Genomic DNA, 16,734 nt, shown 5'->3' with positions numbered 1-16,734 from the left:
GATAACGGTTGAGTTGATTCTGATCTCACCAATTCGAGATGTCGTGCATAGAATAAATTGAGAGTCTTTAATGTGTGAGAGCGTTTTAAACGCCATCGGCGCCGGGGCCAGGTTAGATCGGAACCACTGTTCTGTGTTAATAGAAATCAATACTAATCATGTAAAAACAACGCTTTAATCTAAACTCAAACTAAGCCCTTTACAGTAACTGTAGTGCAATAGAATTCTGTACGCAGTTTCATGATGTTAAACATCGCAGTTCAAAATAATGTGAAGAGCCAAATGTTGAGTTGCAATCATGGCTCAGTTTGAAAGTGCTCTTGAATGTTAAGATTAGTCTTACGTCGTTGTAGAACCAAAATGAGCCGAAACTGGTCTTAGATTGTTAGATCAGTTGTAGAACCAAAATGAGCTTAGACTGATCTCAAACTGTACCTTAACTGTAAGTTAAGGCACCTGACTGACTAAACTAATGACACAGACCTCCGTCATTAAATCTCCTGTTTTTACTGAATTCTTGGAAGCGTTTATTATTGAAATTATCTTCAAAGCTTAAAGCGATTAATATCAGAAGTCGACGATGTTTGAATTTTACCTAACTACGATGGAGTTTTAACAATCCTCTTATGTCGATATTTTATGCTCAGTATTTTCTACCTGTCAGCACGGAGCTGAGCGGCGACAGCCTCAACGCACGGAGCCGAGCAGCGATCGCTTCAACGCCACTCGCTGAAAACTTTAAACTTTTTCTCACAATGTATTATTCATTTTCCAATAAATTCCGGCCTTGGAAATAAATCCGCTTTTAATGCGCAAACTGTAATATAGCATCCGGTATAATCCGACAGATACTAGACTTTCTTAGTATCGAGTCAGAATAGATTGGCTGTGATTTAAATGCTGATGAGTTTGGCGTATGTAGCAGCGCTCGATACTCGGATGTGTTCAATGTTCTCTGCATTCTTTAAAAAATCACCATTCATTCTTCACGTCTTCATCAGATATATCTTCAGCCGTGTTTAGAATGTTCTAGACTTTGTCCGTTCCAATTTAGAACAGACCGAGTGATCAAAAAGCCATTGGTCTGTTCCATTTTAGAATGAACAAGTTGAGCCTGACTAAAAAGACTAATCCAGGATAATTCTAACTTTTTAAATGGATAATTTCTCTCTGTGCGAGTGAAAGCCGTGAAAGCCTTTCTCATATAGTATTGAGTCTAGCTCGACCAGTAAGAGCAGCTGATTGAAAAACTAAACCTGAACGCAGCTTTTGAAATAAATTGAAGCCACAGATGGAAGATACATGATATGATAATCTGTTCTGACCACATTGGTCCAGTTTCATAAAGCTGATCAAGATTATTCATAATTGTTGAAGTCATCGTAAATGAAACAGTTGTCATAAGCAACGTATTGTGATTTTGTGATGTTTTCATGTGTATGTGATGAATTGACACTGATGACCTTGAGATTGCAAAACCATCCATTATTTATTATGTCATTAACTCTTTTTTAAACATGTTTTCACTATTTTTAGGTAGTAGTTAACGTGTTACAGTTATATAGTCGATCTATGCGCTATAGTGCTGTAGTGATTACTGCTAATAATAGTTGATGAATATTAGAGATGAACTATGACCGATTGATGCACCCACTCATTACAGTCACTCGGGACCTAACTGATGAATCATCATGATTTTAATCACAAAACCAATATTATGAATTGCGTTGGTGACATGTCCTCCTCCACCATTGTTTGCCATGTGACCTTTCTGACGATACTCAAAACTGGCAATGAAAAGATGCGGTTTGATGAAATATGAGTTACTCTAAACGTTAAATCTTCCTCTAAAAAGATCATTCTCTAAAATGTGAAGACAGTAATGTAACTCATTTATCCCTCGCGTGTTCTCAATGTCCTTGAGAAATCATGCCTTTCAGATCTTGAATATATCCGTTGGCTCTTTCGTCGGTTATTTGAATTTCAAACCTCGCAAACTGTAATTGGTGAATCTGAGACAGTTGACTGCCATCAGCTATTGACGTAATCATTTTAAAATGCTTTTCGTCGTTGCTATATTTGTATTGTTTTACAGTAAATTTATCTTGTTGAATGTTTGATCAACATGAAAACAAATTTTACGTGCGGAAATTGACAGAGATCTAGTTATCCACGAACTAGATTGAAGCCAGAATGCAATTTTCTGACACATGTATATTTAGCATCATTTGCAAGTGACAATCTACATATTTCTAGTGAAAGCATTGTGATGAAACTGAAGGGTTGGATAGATCCTACCTCTGTTACTCATGGATAACAGAAGCTCAAATACCAGCATATATCATAGAATAACCTTATTTGGAAAATGTAGAAAATTAAATATCAAGTCTCTCAGTTGCATCTAGAGGTGGTGAAATTCCTAAATTTTCTTGAGTGAGGACCCCCCCTCCCGCACACCTCCTATGGTGATGTATACTGCACTGAGTAGTATTTAGGAACTGAGGCTGGATTCAGCCCTAAACTCACAGTATGTAATGATTAACAGTCAGGATCCAGTTCGACAGTTGTGAGTTAGAGTTAACTCTGAGTTGAAATTAGTTCATTTTCAATGAGTTAACTCGGAGTCAAATCTTAACTCACAACTGTGGAACTGGGTCCTGGCCTCCAACTGAAAACATGAATCCAATAGATATCTACTGCGCAATGTTATCTTTCTATGTATGATAATATTTCTTAAGGCATAAATAAAACTGTAATTTGATAAGTTTTTTAAATGACGTCACAGATTTTTCATGCGGTTTCACGTCGTAAATATGTTACGAATCAATAACGCAGCACATAAAACAGAAATGACGACTTAGGTAAAAACAATCCGATATCTATTGAAATCTTTGCGATGAAAACTCATTTGAAAAAGGTTGTTCTCATCCCTGGGCATCGAGACGATTAGCAAAAATCTGATATCCATTGAAATCTTTGTGAGGGAAACTCATTTGAAATGGTTGTTCATCCGCGAGGTTCCTGATGAGAGACGTGCTCGGAATGTTGAGGAGGATTCTTTTAAAAATTCATCGTCAAAATCTGATCGCTTTAATAAATCTCTGTGTATTTTATACTGTTTTACAGATCCAGAATCTATCAGGGAAAAATGCCTTACCGGAATATAAAGTACAAGACGCGCGTAACCAGAAGTCCAAGTTTATTTTGTTACATTACGGGATATTTAAAATCGGTTGGGATTGGTTGATTCTGTTGTGTACATTTTACATCGCCGTTGTTGTACCGTATAACGCGGCCTTCCTGCAAAACGACAAAAAGGAACTGCTCGTGCCTGATATCACTGTTGAGGTCTTGTTCATTATTGGTAAGCGATATTTTTTTGCTTCATTCCCCGCTATGCGGAGAAATCTTGGTCAAGTGTAACGCTTATTCCAGTTCATGATACTTGACATTTGATATGTTATTTAAATGTGAATGAATAGACGTGTCGGATTCTGGGTTCAGCTGAAATAAGACGACTGTTTCTAACTTGATCGGAGTACTTCTGACATAGTGCTACTTATGAGCAATGCTGTCTAAAATCACCGAAGGGAATGATGTGGATTTTCTAACCTATGAAATATTCACAATATTCTACTCAAGTTTCCCTATACAGAAACTAAGCCACGAGAATGTTCTTTTAAGATAATTACACGAATCCGTACGCAGGGCTTAGGATGAATAACTGATTCGAAAAATTTACCCCTTAAATTCTCTTGTTGAAGGATTATCAAGCATTCTACTATGTTGACCATCATATCTCATTAATGATATGCTCCTTAAGAGCTTGGTTGACTACCCTTGCAGTTTGATATCCCTTCTACTTACTCAATGCATCAAAGGATTAAAATCAAAGTATTCAAACCCATTTTGCGTGCGTGCTTTAAAGCAATTCTGCATACCAGGCCTGCGATAAACGTATTAGTAATTGTATATTCATTTTTTCTTTTGTTTTAGATATCGTGTTTAACTTTAGAACTACCTATGTGAGTAAAAGTGGTCAAGTAGTTTACGACGCTAAAATGATAGCGATTAACTATATAAAAGGCTGGTTCCTTCTAGATCTACTGGCAGCTGTACCCTTTGATCTCTTATATGCATTCCAAATCGGTGATATGGTAAGTAGACGGTAGTTCAGGCTTGTTATTGGAAATGAAATGAGTGCCGTTTAGCATCGAGCATGAATACTAAACAAAACATTCGCACATAACTACGGTGACTTAATCTTCTGAAATATGATAGAAAAATAACTTCATTTACCTCGACACAGACATAATACAATATAAAATGTGGCGTGAGAGAAAGAGGAGGAAGAGAGAAGAGTGAAGCGGGAGAGATCAGTATGGCATGAGAAAGAAAGCTAGAGAGAGAGAGAAAGAGGGAGAGAATGAATTATCAAGGTTATACGGAACTAATGTATATATAACAACTAATTTAATAGTTGCTAATATTAGTGATATATTAATAGCAGAATGGAACAATTTTTCTGTGATACGTTTTGCTTTCACGCTAACTTTATACGTGTAACAGCTATCAATTTCCTAAGCTATAAGTAGTAATAGAATACAACATTGTATACATAGATTAATAAGACAGTTTCATTCTCTTATGGGCTGCTTCTTTAGCAGTATATTTCTAGTTCAAAGGAGCTTCAAGCGTATTGAATATCTTTCGATATTTGAATCTTGCACAGGTGTACAACCCTATCACGTTTCATATAAACATGTAATTCAATCAAACATGCAAAAATGCCGTATTTTTCTATATCTAACACCTTCCCCTGAGATAGAAATTTAAAACAATTCTTTGATGAGATTTATACAAGCATGAAATTGTTGAAAGAAATCTTATTATATTCACTGAATTTTGATTATCTTTTTTTTTCTGATTTACAGGACCAGGTGACTGTTTTATATATTTTACAGCCTTCAGGCTCTTGTTGAATCTTATCCTAGTAATAATATCTATTACTGCAGTTTTTTCTTGTTTGTGGATGTTATTTTCGAATGCGTTTTCTATGAAATATTTTATTAATTATCATCGGCCGCAAATATTTTACGGTTTAAACCTCTTCAATGGCATGAAGTATGTTTAAGAAGGCTTTCTCTGATTTCTGGTTCAATTTTTCTCTGGTTTACTTCATTCAAATGCAACTCTAGTTTCATCAGTTTGAGTCAAACAAAACTTCATTTATCTAAAAGGCTATCGGTGGGCATATATAGCGTTAAAGACTCATTGTTTCCGAACCAGCTTCTCAAAAGATTCAAACTTCTTAAGGTAATGAAGTGAACTATTGAGAGATGTTGATTTCAATTATATTCAACACTTTTGAGAAGCTGGGTGCTGTTTGGGTATAGTTTAAACCTCTCTGGTTTGGGATCTCAGGTTATTCCATCATTCATATGTTCCGATACATGGTGACCAGCTCTTAACCAATCACAAGTTCAGTTACGCATCCTGGACAACCTTTAGTCTGGCCTGTAAATGTGGTTACCCTAGCTTTTGTCTGGTTAATAAACACAGTAACCCTAGGTTTGGTCTGATTGTTTACACCATGTGACCAGCTCTAAACCAATCAAAATATAGGGTTAGTCTCCCATGGTAACCCTAGACGTGGCATGTGAAGCTAGCTGACGGCTCTGACCAATCACAACTATGGTTTAGTCAACCATGTCAACCTAAGGTGTATGTGTTGGTCAATCATTATAATATCAATATATAGTTACATAATGTATCTGTACGATACGTTGCTGCATCCAAATATGGCATTGTGTAAATTAGATAAGAGAAATCATTATCTAATTTGAATAATAGTATATCTTTCAAAATTCAGTGTTTGGTGAAGTGGTTTTCATGGTTTATCCAATCATTGATGTTTCTAAATAGAAGGAATAAGAACCTTTGATATATTCACATATATTCTCATATCAATCCATTTGCAACAGCCCAGGATTTATTTTTATTACTCATTGGGCCCCTTTTTCAAAATTTTCATTGATTGAATTTTGTTTTGAATTATACATTTTGATATGTTTAAAATATTTCTTTCATATCGTTATAAAATTTAGAAAATTTGAAAAATTAATTCTCATTTACAATTTTGTCGTTGAAATTTGCTTGCAGAATAACAATTTCTTTCAACTTATACGAATCATCCCTAATTAGCTTAATTTTATCTTGGTGTTCAGGATCCAGTTCAACAGTTTGACTCTGAAATTAAAAGAGCGCGTGAATTGAATCTTAAGGGAGAACTGTAGAACCGAGGTGCTGATCTCACCGATCAAATATCTTCGCATTTCATCTGCTGCCATCAATTCAATTCTATCCGATTTGATCCGCGTTTTCAATCGAAAGCAAATAATAATATTTCTTGTACGCTTTCAGGGACCTGCGAAGAAAATCCATCTTTTGAAGTTAGCTAGATTATTAAGATTAGCTCGATTACTCCAGAAGATAGAGAGATATTCGCAGTACAGCGCCGTCGTATTAGCTTTACTCATGTCAACATTTGCATTGATTGCCCATTGGCTTGCTTGTTTGTGGTACGTCATTGGACTGGAAGAGTTGAATAAAAATACAGAATCTTGGCAGGCAGGTGAGTCGCAGCGACTTGAAGATATTTTAACATATCTCAAAAAGTTGCTTGTATTCAAACTACTTATTGATATATCCTGGTCTTATTTTCCAATCAAGCGCATCAGGTTTCTCTCATATTTCAAAGCTACAATAATAGTGTAATGTGTGAAAACAGTGAATGCTCAGCATCGATTTTGTCCGGTTCAGCATGGACGTTGAAACTATGTCCATGGTTCCCAGTACTGGATAAATTGGAAATAGCCTAACCAGTGATTGTGTAAACATGCTATGATTAAGTAAATCTCAGTTATGGGTTGGTTCCAATCTCAGTTGAGTTTGACTCCTGAGTTAAAATCAGTTCATTTCCAAATCTGTTTCAACCCGAGCAATCAAATCTTAACCCGTGTAATTGGAAGCAGGTTTATATCAGAAAAGCGTCGAAAAACATGATTGTATGATGTTTATAATGTGATAAATACACCTATGATCGACGATAAACAACTTGTATTATCACAGGAACCGAGTTATTACGGATAAATCGGTCGTGTTGGTCATTTTGATCCGTTGGTTCTAATCTCGCAGGAGGCACTGGGCTTAATCATGCTGAAAACTTGTTCAATTTATCATTTTGATTCATGAGCACCATCATTGCCGGTATCATTAGAAGCGCGGTCCTAGTTATAATGAATTGGGTGATAAATTCTTGTTATTCGGATATAATTTGATGACAGGCAATTTTCTGTTCATTGTACTAATATTATTGACCTTGACGCGGGATTCTCACCACAAATCCTCCTCTTTGTATTCAAAATCATTAATATCATAAATATATAAACTTTCTGGAAACGTTTGTAGATAACGATGCGGCAGATGCTGAATATTATTTACAGTTCTATACAATTTTCAAAGTTTAGAAGTGACACAAATTGACAATTTGTATGTAATTCATTCTGTCTTCTGTTTAATCACTAGTTATTGATATTAACCACCAAAGCATCAGTATTTCATACTCAAGAAAATGACACCTGATTTCTGGGTGAATGATAATTCACTGATTCTACTAATGTTATTCGCATCAATTTGAAACCCGATTCTATATTTGTCTCTGAAATTATCATTCCACAAAATCAAAGCATTTTGTTAAAACAATTATTTGATGATAAGATCACAGTTGAATTCACGGAGCTGAGATGGTTTGTCACTATAGTAACTAAGAATAATTCTGGTATCGCGAAATTGTACCCTGACAATTCGCAGCTACAAATAATCCACTGTCATTAAATGAATATTGATATTTCATGATAATTGATTTTGTATATATATATATATATATATATTATATAATTTAAGGCTGGCTCTATGACCTTGCCGAGAAACTGCACATACATATGAATAAAACACATCATCCTTCAATAGAAAGCTGCTACCTCACAGCGCTGTATTTTACATGCAGTAGTTTAACCAGTGTCGGCTTCGGTAATGTTTCCGCGAACACCAACGTCGAGAAGATCTTCTCCGTCTGTGCAATGTTAGTCGGAGGTAAATCATGAAATATTGAGAATCGGTTTATGAAGCCAAATCCCCAAATGATCTTAATTCATAAGACTGCTCTATGTTCCTTACAATGGCTGCAGTTCCACAGTATTCATTCAAAATATGACTTGAATCAGTTTTGATTTAAAATGTGACTTGAATCATTGGAGATGAACCAAGTTTAAGTATGAGTTGAATCCGATGACTGTGGAGCTAGGTCTAGTTGTAAGATTTCACCTCAAATCTCGTTTACATTAATAAGGCTTTGACCAGTTTCTTCATTGGTCAGAAGTAGAACCCAAAATATAGGCCACAATCGCACAAGCTCTTTAATCCGGGGCCAACCAGTCGCGCTGATGCCAGATGGGCCCGAGCAATATCATCGGGCCCATGCCAAATTGAAGTGCGGTCAAATTATTTTGTGTGAATGTCAACTGGATCTGGAATCAATTACCTCACTTGCCACAGCATCATTTTGATGGCATTTTGATAACGATTGAATGCGCTCCAGCCAAATATGGCCGGGGTCTGGTCCGGGTCATTTCATCCTGACCCAAATTATCTCCGTGTGAATCTAGAAGAGTGCTGTAAATCGATGTGATGATGTTTGTGATATCCTGATTCCGTCATTTAATTCGGCCTAAACGTCTGAGTATTATTCAGTAAATAACGCGTTTAGAGGAATAGAACAGATGTAATTTGTGCGACTGTTTATTATACGTGGTTAACGAGAACTGGTTGTTTTATAGCTCTTATGCATGCTGTTGTGTTCGGTAATGTGACCGCGATAATACAGCGAATGTATGCAAGACGTGCGACATATCAATCGAAAACCCGTGATCTCAAGGATTTTACGCGGACGCATCACATTCCGAAGCCATTAAAGCAAAGAATGCAGGAGTTCTTCCAGACGATGTGGTCGATAAACCACGGCATCGATACCAATGAGGTGAATATCGTTCTGTCTTTCTTCACGAGATTCTATTAGAAATTGTCAACAACGTTTCGAGAAAAAGAAATTACATCCGGTCTCGGCATGTTTAAGAAAATCATTTATTATCGATTGTTTTTGTTGTCGTATATATATATATATATATATATATATATATATATATATATATATATATATATATATATATCTTCAGTCCTCTTTCCCTCTCGCTCTCATTAATTACTTATTCATTCTGCAAACTGTTGCGGAATATTCTACAATTTATCATCCGATATTTCGGTGAAAATTATTTCCACTTTTCCCTCCAGGCGTCTGTTGATTTATTAATCTAAAGGGACGAATAAAAATTGAAATAATTTTGTCTTTTCCATTTGATATGAATATATTCTACAGTCAGTCTGGATTAAGTCATTGGATGAGTCGTCACATTTTTGAACTTGTCCTACTTTTTTTATTTAAAATTCAATTTACTAAGTCTTCATTTCGTCCCAACTGACGACTTAAACCAGTTTCACTGTAGCGACCATTTTCCACGTATTGAGAAGAACTACTTGGTCAATGTTGAATTAACTCTTTGTTAAGATGGTATTTTCTAATTAAAGTACACGAGGTTCCGAATGCAACTTGTGATATTCTCATCTGAAAGATATTTTGTCAATGTCGTTGTCGTCGCTGAAAATCTCTTAACCAGATAATTGCTTTTCATTTCCAGATCTTAAAAGTTTTCCCAGAAGAGTTGAAGGGTGACATCGCGATTCATCTGAATCGTGAGATTCTAGCGCTTGCTCTGTTCGAGTCGGCCAGTCAGGGATGCCTCAAAGTTCTCGCCCAGCAAATAAAGACTACATTTTGCACTCCTGGAGAATATTTAGTTCACAAAGGAGATGCTTTGAAGTATATATATTTTGTATGTAGCGGTTCGATGGAAATATGGAAAGATGACACGGTTGTCGCTATTTTAGGTGGGTTCCAATCTTTGATTAGAAAACTGATTTGTTAATGACCTGTCATTTTATAAATATCGCATGAAAAACTGATCAGAAAATATACTAGAAAGCTAGCTATAGATATGAGATTGAATTCACACGTGATCCATGCAGAAATGCTACGAGTCATATAAGTAGATATGATAAAAAATTGATCCTATTTTTGCAACCCGTTGATTTCTGTGCTGCGTTTAGCGCGCGGAGAAACTGTACAGACAGACAGGCAATTTACCTCCATAAGTAAAAAAAGCATCAGCTCATTTGATTTCTGACGGAGATAGTTTACTTTGATGATTGATCTGTGATCTAGATCGGCACGATGGAACTACAGGTGATCTCATAGCTTTCATCAGATCATCGCTGACTGGTCTAATTTATCGGTTTTTTGCAGGCAAGGGTGATTTATTCGGTACTGATTTAAACCACGACGTGAGCTTATTGAGATCTAGCTGCGACGTAAAATCGTTGACGTACTGCGATTTGCAATGCATTAATCTTTGCGGTCTCGTCGAGATATTGAAAAACTATCCGGAATTCGCGGAAACGTTCTCAAACGACATCCAACATGATTTAACGTATAATATGCGCGAAGGTGCAGAGGAGGAAGAGGTAAGTTCGTCCTCGATTTTCAAAAACAATTTCCATAGCCGTCACCAGGGGGCAGAGAGAACATATCCAGATTGATCGAATCTAATAGCAGTCAATATGACAAATATTAAGAAACATCAGATGCATGCAAGTGACGCTGTCGTGTCAAAACACAAATCTGAACCCCCTTCAAAAGTTCCTGGTGACGCCTATGATATCTTTCTGTGTTAAAATCAATTTGCTTTCAGCGTTTTGTCGCCAGTTTCAGTGTATAGATAGAATAGTTATAAAAGCTATATTCATCATTAGACAGCAGTGTGGTTAGAATCTGCCTCAGCCCCTTCCTCTTGACATCATCTTTCTGTACGTTCTAGTCATAACCAAATCCCTTTGAAAAAAACTTTCTTATTTTTAAATATGAAAATGAATACTTTGCAGGTTTTCGCCACGAATTTAGTGGCTCCACCTGAAAATAAAATGAAAAAGGTAGCAGCGCATGAAAGAGGCACCGGCCCCTGTGAATGAGACTGAATCAATTTATATCAATGTCTCTCTTATAAAAGCAGGGCCTAGTTCCACAGTTGTGAGTTGGAGTTAAAATCAGTTCATTTCCAATGTTTTAACTCTAATTTAACTCACAACTGTAGAACTGGATCCAGAATATTATGAAACAGTTTGAGTATATAAGTATACATTGAGAAACTAACTGTGAATTGATTCAGTCTTGTTATAGTTTAGTAAAAGTAATAGTAATGAAATCATGATGTATCGGTGCCTTTTTTGATGTTTTGTTTGTACCCTCCCTGTGTATTGTATTTGCATAGACCCATCATCAGACCTGAACAGCAAACTAGAAACTGAACTAAAACAATCGGTCAGAGACCCAGTTAATCGCAGATAAAGTTAATGAGGTATCGGTACAGCTACCAGTGTCACTAGTGGTTTCTCAGTAACTGCGCTTCAATTTCTTACATTGCAACTTTTCTCATTTGTAAATCAATTTTCATTGAAATCTTTGCTTTGCACTGAATGAGAAAGTCAATGTTAAATCTATTCCATGACTTGTCTCATACAATTTACATCAAATGTCATCGAAGATGAACACATTTTCACTACATGTAACCCGATGTATTTTTGCGCCATCTGGTGCGCGCCACTGGTACCTCATAAACTCTTACTCAAATTCGAACTGATAACTGTGAAACTGAAGGCCTTGTTTTGATGTTTAAGAATAGTTTGCTATTCGGGTTTATCTCTGGTAAAAGTGTGCTAGTAAATTGTACGACATCGACATTGTACAACAATTGTACATGTACAGTGATCATATTGTGTACTATAGGAAGACAGTGAAGTATCGACAGGTGTATGTAGGGTAATGTATAGTTTATTAATGTTGCTATGCAGACATTTGGGCTGGATTTCAATTATTGCACTCTCTAGCTATGCAAATTATTGGCTAATCTCATGTAAATATCATATATGCACAATCAAGATTTCGGTGAAAGCTTTTTCTTTGGATATATATATATATATATTTTTGTTTTCGAGCCCTTATTTAATTTGATATTCAATATTCCGGTTTATCGTTCACTTATAATGTTTCACATGTTACTGTTTTTTTTTTCAAATCCTCCGAAACACGTTTAGATATTTTTGGTATATAAACCTTCTATCAGATAACCACTCCTTGCAGCCATTGTTTAAAGATACTTTGCATTTCTTATCCAAATCAATCAGTTCTTCATATTAATCAACATTACACAAATAGATTTCAATTAAATGCATGTATCGCACATTAAATATTGAGCACTAGATTTCTTCTATTTTGTCCTCTGTATCGACTATGATTATTTAAATATGTTTAGAGCAGAAAATGTTGAGTTTATCAATAGATGGAAAATATGATTGAATTACATATACATATCTTATACACTCGGCGATCAAAACCTGTTTGCTCTTGTTGCAGGTCTTGTAACTGTGATATAATAATCATACATCCTTTGAGTTACTGAACCTCAGTGTCTAAAATCATTCAATTGACCTCAAATCTCCACTGACCTGGAATAACCAACATCAATCATGCTTAGAAAATATTTAATCGAAATTTCCATTTTATCGATTTCATAGTTTTTCTAGATTCTTTTTTTCATTCCATTTCATTCCAAAAAACACATTCGGCCTGTAGCGTTTATCATATGTTAGAGAACCCTTCAGATTCTGTGTTTGAAGGGAACGTCTCGAGATGATTATCATATTTGAGCTTCTTCGCTTTGGGTCAAATATCAATTCATGACATTAACATCTTTGGTTGAAGAAGAAATCCCTACAACTATGAGTGGCCATAAATATGGATGCATCAAATAGGAATTCCTATTAACCAGGGATGAGAGAGTACCTGGAATTTTTAACCTGGAGGCATATATCAATTAGATAGATTTATCACTGCTTCAGTTCTTGTTTGGAAGGTATTACCAGTAAAATTGCAGCAGCAGCAGCAGATAAAGTTAATCGCAATTACATGAGCATTTTTGGCCCATTTCAAGCACAGGTCAAATTATTGCGCATGAATGCTAACTGGTTCTGGAAGTGGCTCACCTCACTTGCCACAGCATCATTTTGATAACATTTTAGTAACGAGTCGGTGATCTACGTGTGAACCCGCTTTCTAGTTAAGCATGCGCCGAATTTGACTGCGGGTTTAGTTCGGGCCAAATAGTCTCGGTGTGATTGCGGTTGCTGTATGAATCTTGTGTCATCACCAGCACGACGATGACAGCGACGACCGTATTTGAGCAGAGTTTCTGCAGAATGTTCTCGGCACAAATGTTATAAATTCAGTTCACACATGGTGACATTTGACGAATGAATAATGCTTGACTGTGTTCATAGTGGGACGTCTTCAGTTGTAGTGTAACATTAAACGTAATGTTATAATTAAAACCTGAATTTCCGGATAATGTTCTTACGTCGTTAACGAGCTACGTCAAAAACTATCGATTATTTCAGATCGATTTTTCTCAGAAACGGTTCTTTAAGCTTTGATGCTCGCCGAGACTCGTGTAAAAAAAGTAAATGAATCATTAGCTTTCATCACGGAATCAAACCTTATCAATGATCGTATAACTGAGGTTCATTGTTATAAACAATGGCAGCACAAAGTATGTTCAGGGGTGAATCCTGGGAGAAGTCTATCAAATTTTTTCGAGTGCTGTTTTTCATTTTGTCAACCAAGAAAATTGGTGCCTTTCAGTTCAGGAGTACAACCTAACATTACCTTCTCGGATATCGAAGTGCCTTCAAAGTCCTTTAGAATTGGCCTCTGGATCTGCCCCTGATTTCTACTACGGTGAATGTGTCATGTTTAATGTTTTCAGGATTTACAGTTTGTCGTTTTTATTTCCAGCAAGCGGAGATGGAAATTCTACCTCCGCTGACACTGCCGTCGATATCAGAGGACGATGAAGAGGCAGAAGAGGAGGACGAAGGAGAGACTTCTCCTCTACAGTCGCCCGATTCTAAAAACAACTATGAAAATAATAATGTGCCAAATACTAAGGATTCTGATTCGGCAACGAAATCAGACGTAGTTCAAAGGTTTGTTTCAACTGCCTGACTCAAGTTTCATAGATATCAACTATTTAATTAGAATTAGTTCATTTTCAATGTTCGATTTCAATCAAAAATCAGATATAAACCCAGGACCCAGTTTCACAAAAATGATTAAATCGATTTTAGGTAAACTGAATTAATGAAGAAATTAAATCGATTTAAGAGTTAAACCTTTTTGTGAAACTGGGCCTCCAGACTGATCCCTGGACCTAATTCCACTGCTGTGAGTTAGAGCTAACTCTAAGCTGAATTGAGTTTATTTTGAATGAGTTAACTTAGTCAAATGCTAACTCGGAACTGGATCCAAATTTTAAATCTTGATTCAATTTCCTAACTTGTATGTGGATAGATTAGATCGACTTCAATTCTCCACTTGAATAATCAATATGTACGACGTTTTATAATAATCATATATCTGCTGTTTGGTGTCAGTGTTTTTCCGGTCTGTTCTCTTCTGCCACATATTCTCTCTCTTGTTAATTATGATGATTTCATGGCAAGAACAATAATTGGATACATCTTGCCCTTGGCTATTGCCGGTTGTAACGGTGCTTACTGCGCATTAATTGCGTCTGTCTCTAGTTTCTCATAACTGAACAAATATCACTAAAACACTACATTAATGAATTCATATTCGAATTGGCCAATTAGTCGATTATGTCTGGACTGAAGCATGAGCTTGACCTATTTGAACTTTAGTTGAGCTCGACTTGTACTGATTCAATGATGGAATTGACAAAATGAAACCGATAAACACAATCCATGTGTTTTAATTGAGCATCTTAGATAATCTCATTATTGTGATTAGTTTCACATTACTGCATTTTGCAGAATAAATGTAAAGTATTTATACGAATTCATTTAGAAAGATGATTGAGATGAAATGCCACAAAGTGTCAGCCATCATCAGGAGGGATTGTATGACACTGCAGACAGAAGTCGCATCGATATCATTGAGGTTTCATTCTATTCAAATAGTACTGTTTTCTATTGTTTTACACAGATATGCAGCAGATGTTCTAAACCAAAGGAGACATAGTTACGAAGCTCATTGGAGAAATAAACCTCTATATCAGCGTCAGGATTACCGAGAATCATTACGCTCAAGTCAAACGGCTCCACAATTATTCACTGAAGGTAAGATTCGAATCTGGACCCAGTTCCACATGTTTGAATCTGAATCAGGACTGGGTTCCATGATTCTTGGTTAAGATTTGGACGTTGGACATGAACTATTTATAGTTTGTGTGATCGTAAGACCAAGAACCAAGGTGGTCTTAGACTGGTCTTGGCCTCAACTGTCCAACTGATCTCTGGAGTCTTAACTAGAATTTTAACTGATGGAACTTGGTCCTAGAGTCAAAATTAGGTGACTTCCAGTTATGAAACTCAAATAAAACTTGTGGAACTTGATCTAGTATAAACGACAGTTGTCTGTTTGTCTCTTTCAGTGAGTCCAACAGGAAGCACAAATAGCAAAGACACAAATGTGTCGAAAAACGTTCTCGATGAACTCGCAAAAACGCAACAAACTGTCGATAATTTGGATGAAAAAATTGTGAATTTAACTCAAAATGTGGCTTCGCTCGGGAAAGATTTACACGCGATGGTTAAATTTCTGAACGCGTTATCGACGAGTAGCCCGCTTTCATCGCATAGTTCCCCGCATCATTCACCGGTCGACGCGAATAAACCGAGGTTTTATTTCGGACAATCCGTAGAACGGGACAGTCCTCCGCATCAGTTACACGCATCGACTAGTAATCCAGTCGGGTACGAGGCTGCGAGCGGTATTTTACCTACGGAACTATCGACCACCTCCGGTTTGACTTACCCTCACATGTTAGCTCATACCTCGTCAGCGGGTCTCGACGACGGCGACAAAAATCGTTTCGCCTCCGTTTGTGATAATAGTTCGAATAATTCGTCGTGTTTGGATCCGAAATCACGGACACATCGTCATTCGTTGCCGGCGTCGTCGCAGATTAAACCGCCATCGCATCTTACTCATTCCAAAAGCACCGACGAAATGGCTCTGTCTTGTTTAAGCGGTAACGGTCCGAAGAAGAGTCATAGTTTTCACGTTCGCCCTCAGTATTCATTCCTACCAAACACGACGAAATCATCGTCTAATAATCCGGATAGCGTCTACAACGTGCAATCTACTGATCTTTAAATTTGCGTCGCGTGTCGTGCGAAACACAACCAGAAATTTCTTGTGATACCGGTATGAAAATGAATATAGAGATTATATATATATATATATATATATATATATATATATATATATATATATATATATATATATATATATATATATATATATATATATATGTGTATGTTATTGATAATCTCTCAGTTGAGTAAATTCCAGTATAAATAATGTAAAATAAGCAGAAATTCTGTAAAAAGTTTGTTATACTTCCCGATCCAATTGTTTTACACAAATCA

The 16,734-nt window shown here is 36.3% G+C and overlaps 1 protein-coding gene across 1 annotated transcript in view; it reads left to right on the top strand.

The window, feature by feature from the left end:
• Positions 1-16,506, top strand: part of LOC141903873 (voltage-gated delayed rectifier potassium channel KCNH8-like) — a 64,315-nt gene extending 47,809 nt beyond the window's left edge. Inside the window, exons 6-16 of the mRNA XM_074792233.1 lie at positions 3,127-3,364; positions 3,997-4,157; positions 6,424-6,634; positions 7,966-8,154; positions 8,898-9,097; positions 9,813-10,062; positions 10,478-10,695; positions 12,014-12,046; positions 14,078-14,268; positions 15,287-15,420; positions 15,735-16,506. Coding sequence (XP_074648334.1) covers positions 3,127-3,364; positions 3,997-4,157; positions 6,424-6,634; positions 7,966-8,154; positions 8,898-9,097; positions 9,813-10,062; positions 10,478-10,695; positions 12,014-12,046; positions 14,078-14,268; positions 15,287-15,420; positions 15,735-16,459 — 2,550 coding nt within the window. The 3' untranslated portion in view covers positions 16,460-16,506. The remainder of the gene's footprint in view (positions 1-3,126; positions 3,365-3,996; positions 4,158-6,423; positions 6,635-7,965; positions 8,155-8,897; positions 9,098-9,812; positions 10,063-10,477; positions 10,696-12,013; positions 12,047-14,077; positions 14,269-15,286; positions 15,421-15,734) is intronic.
• Positions 16,507-16,734: the final 228 nt, after the last annotated feature.

Source organism: Tubulanus polymorphus, chromosome 1, assembly GCF_964204645.1.
Source record: "Tubulanus polymorphus chromosome 1, tnTubPoly1.2, whole genome shotgun sequence".
NCBI lineage: Eukaryota > Metazoa > Nemertea > Palaeonemertea > Tubulaniformes > Tubulanidae > Tubulanus > Tubulanus polymorphus.
The sequence above is the reverse complement of the archived record's forward strand: the minus strand, read 5'-3'. Positions and strand labels throughout refer to the sequence as shown.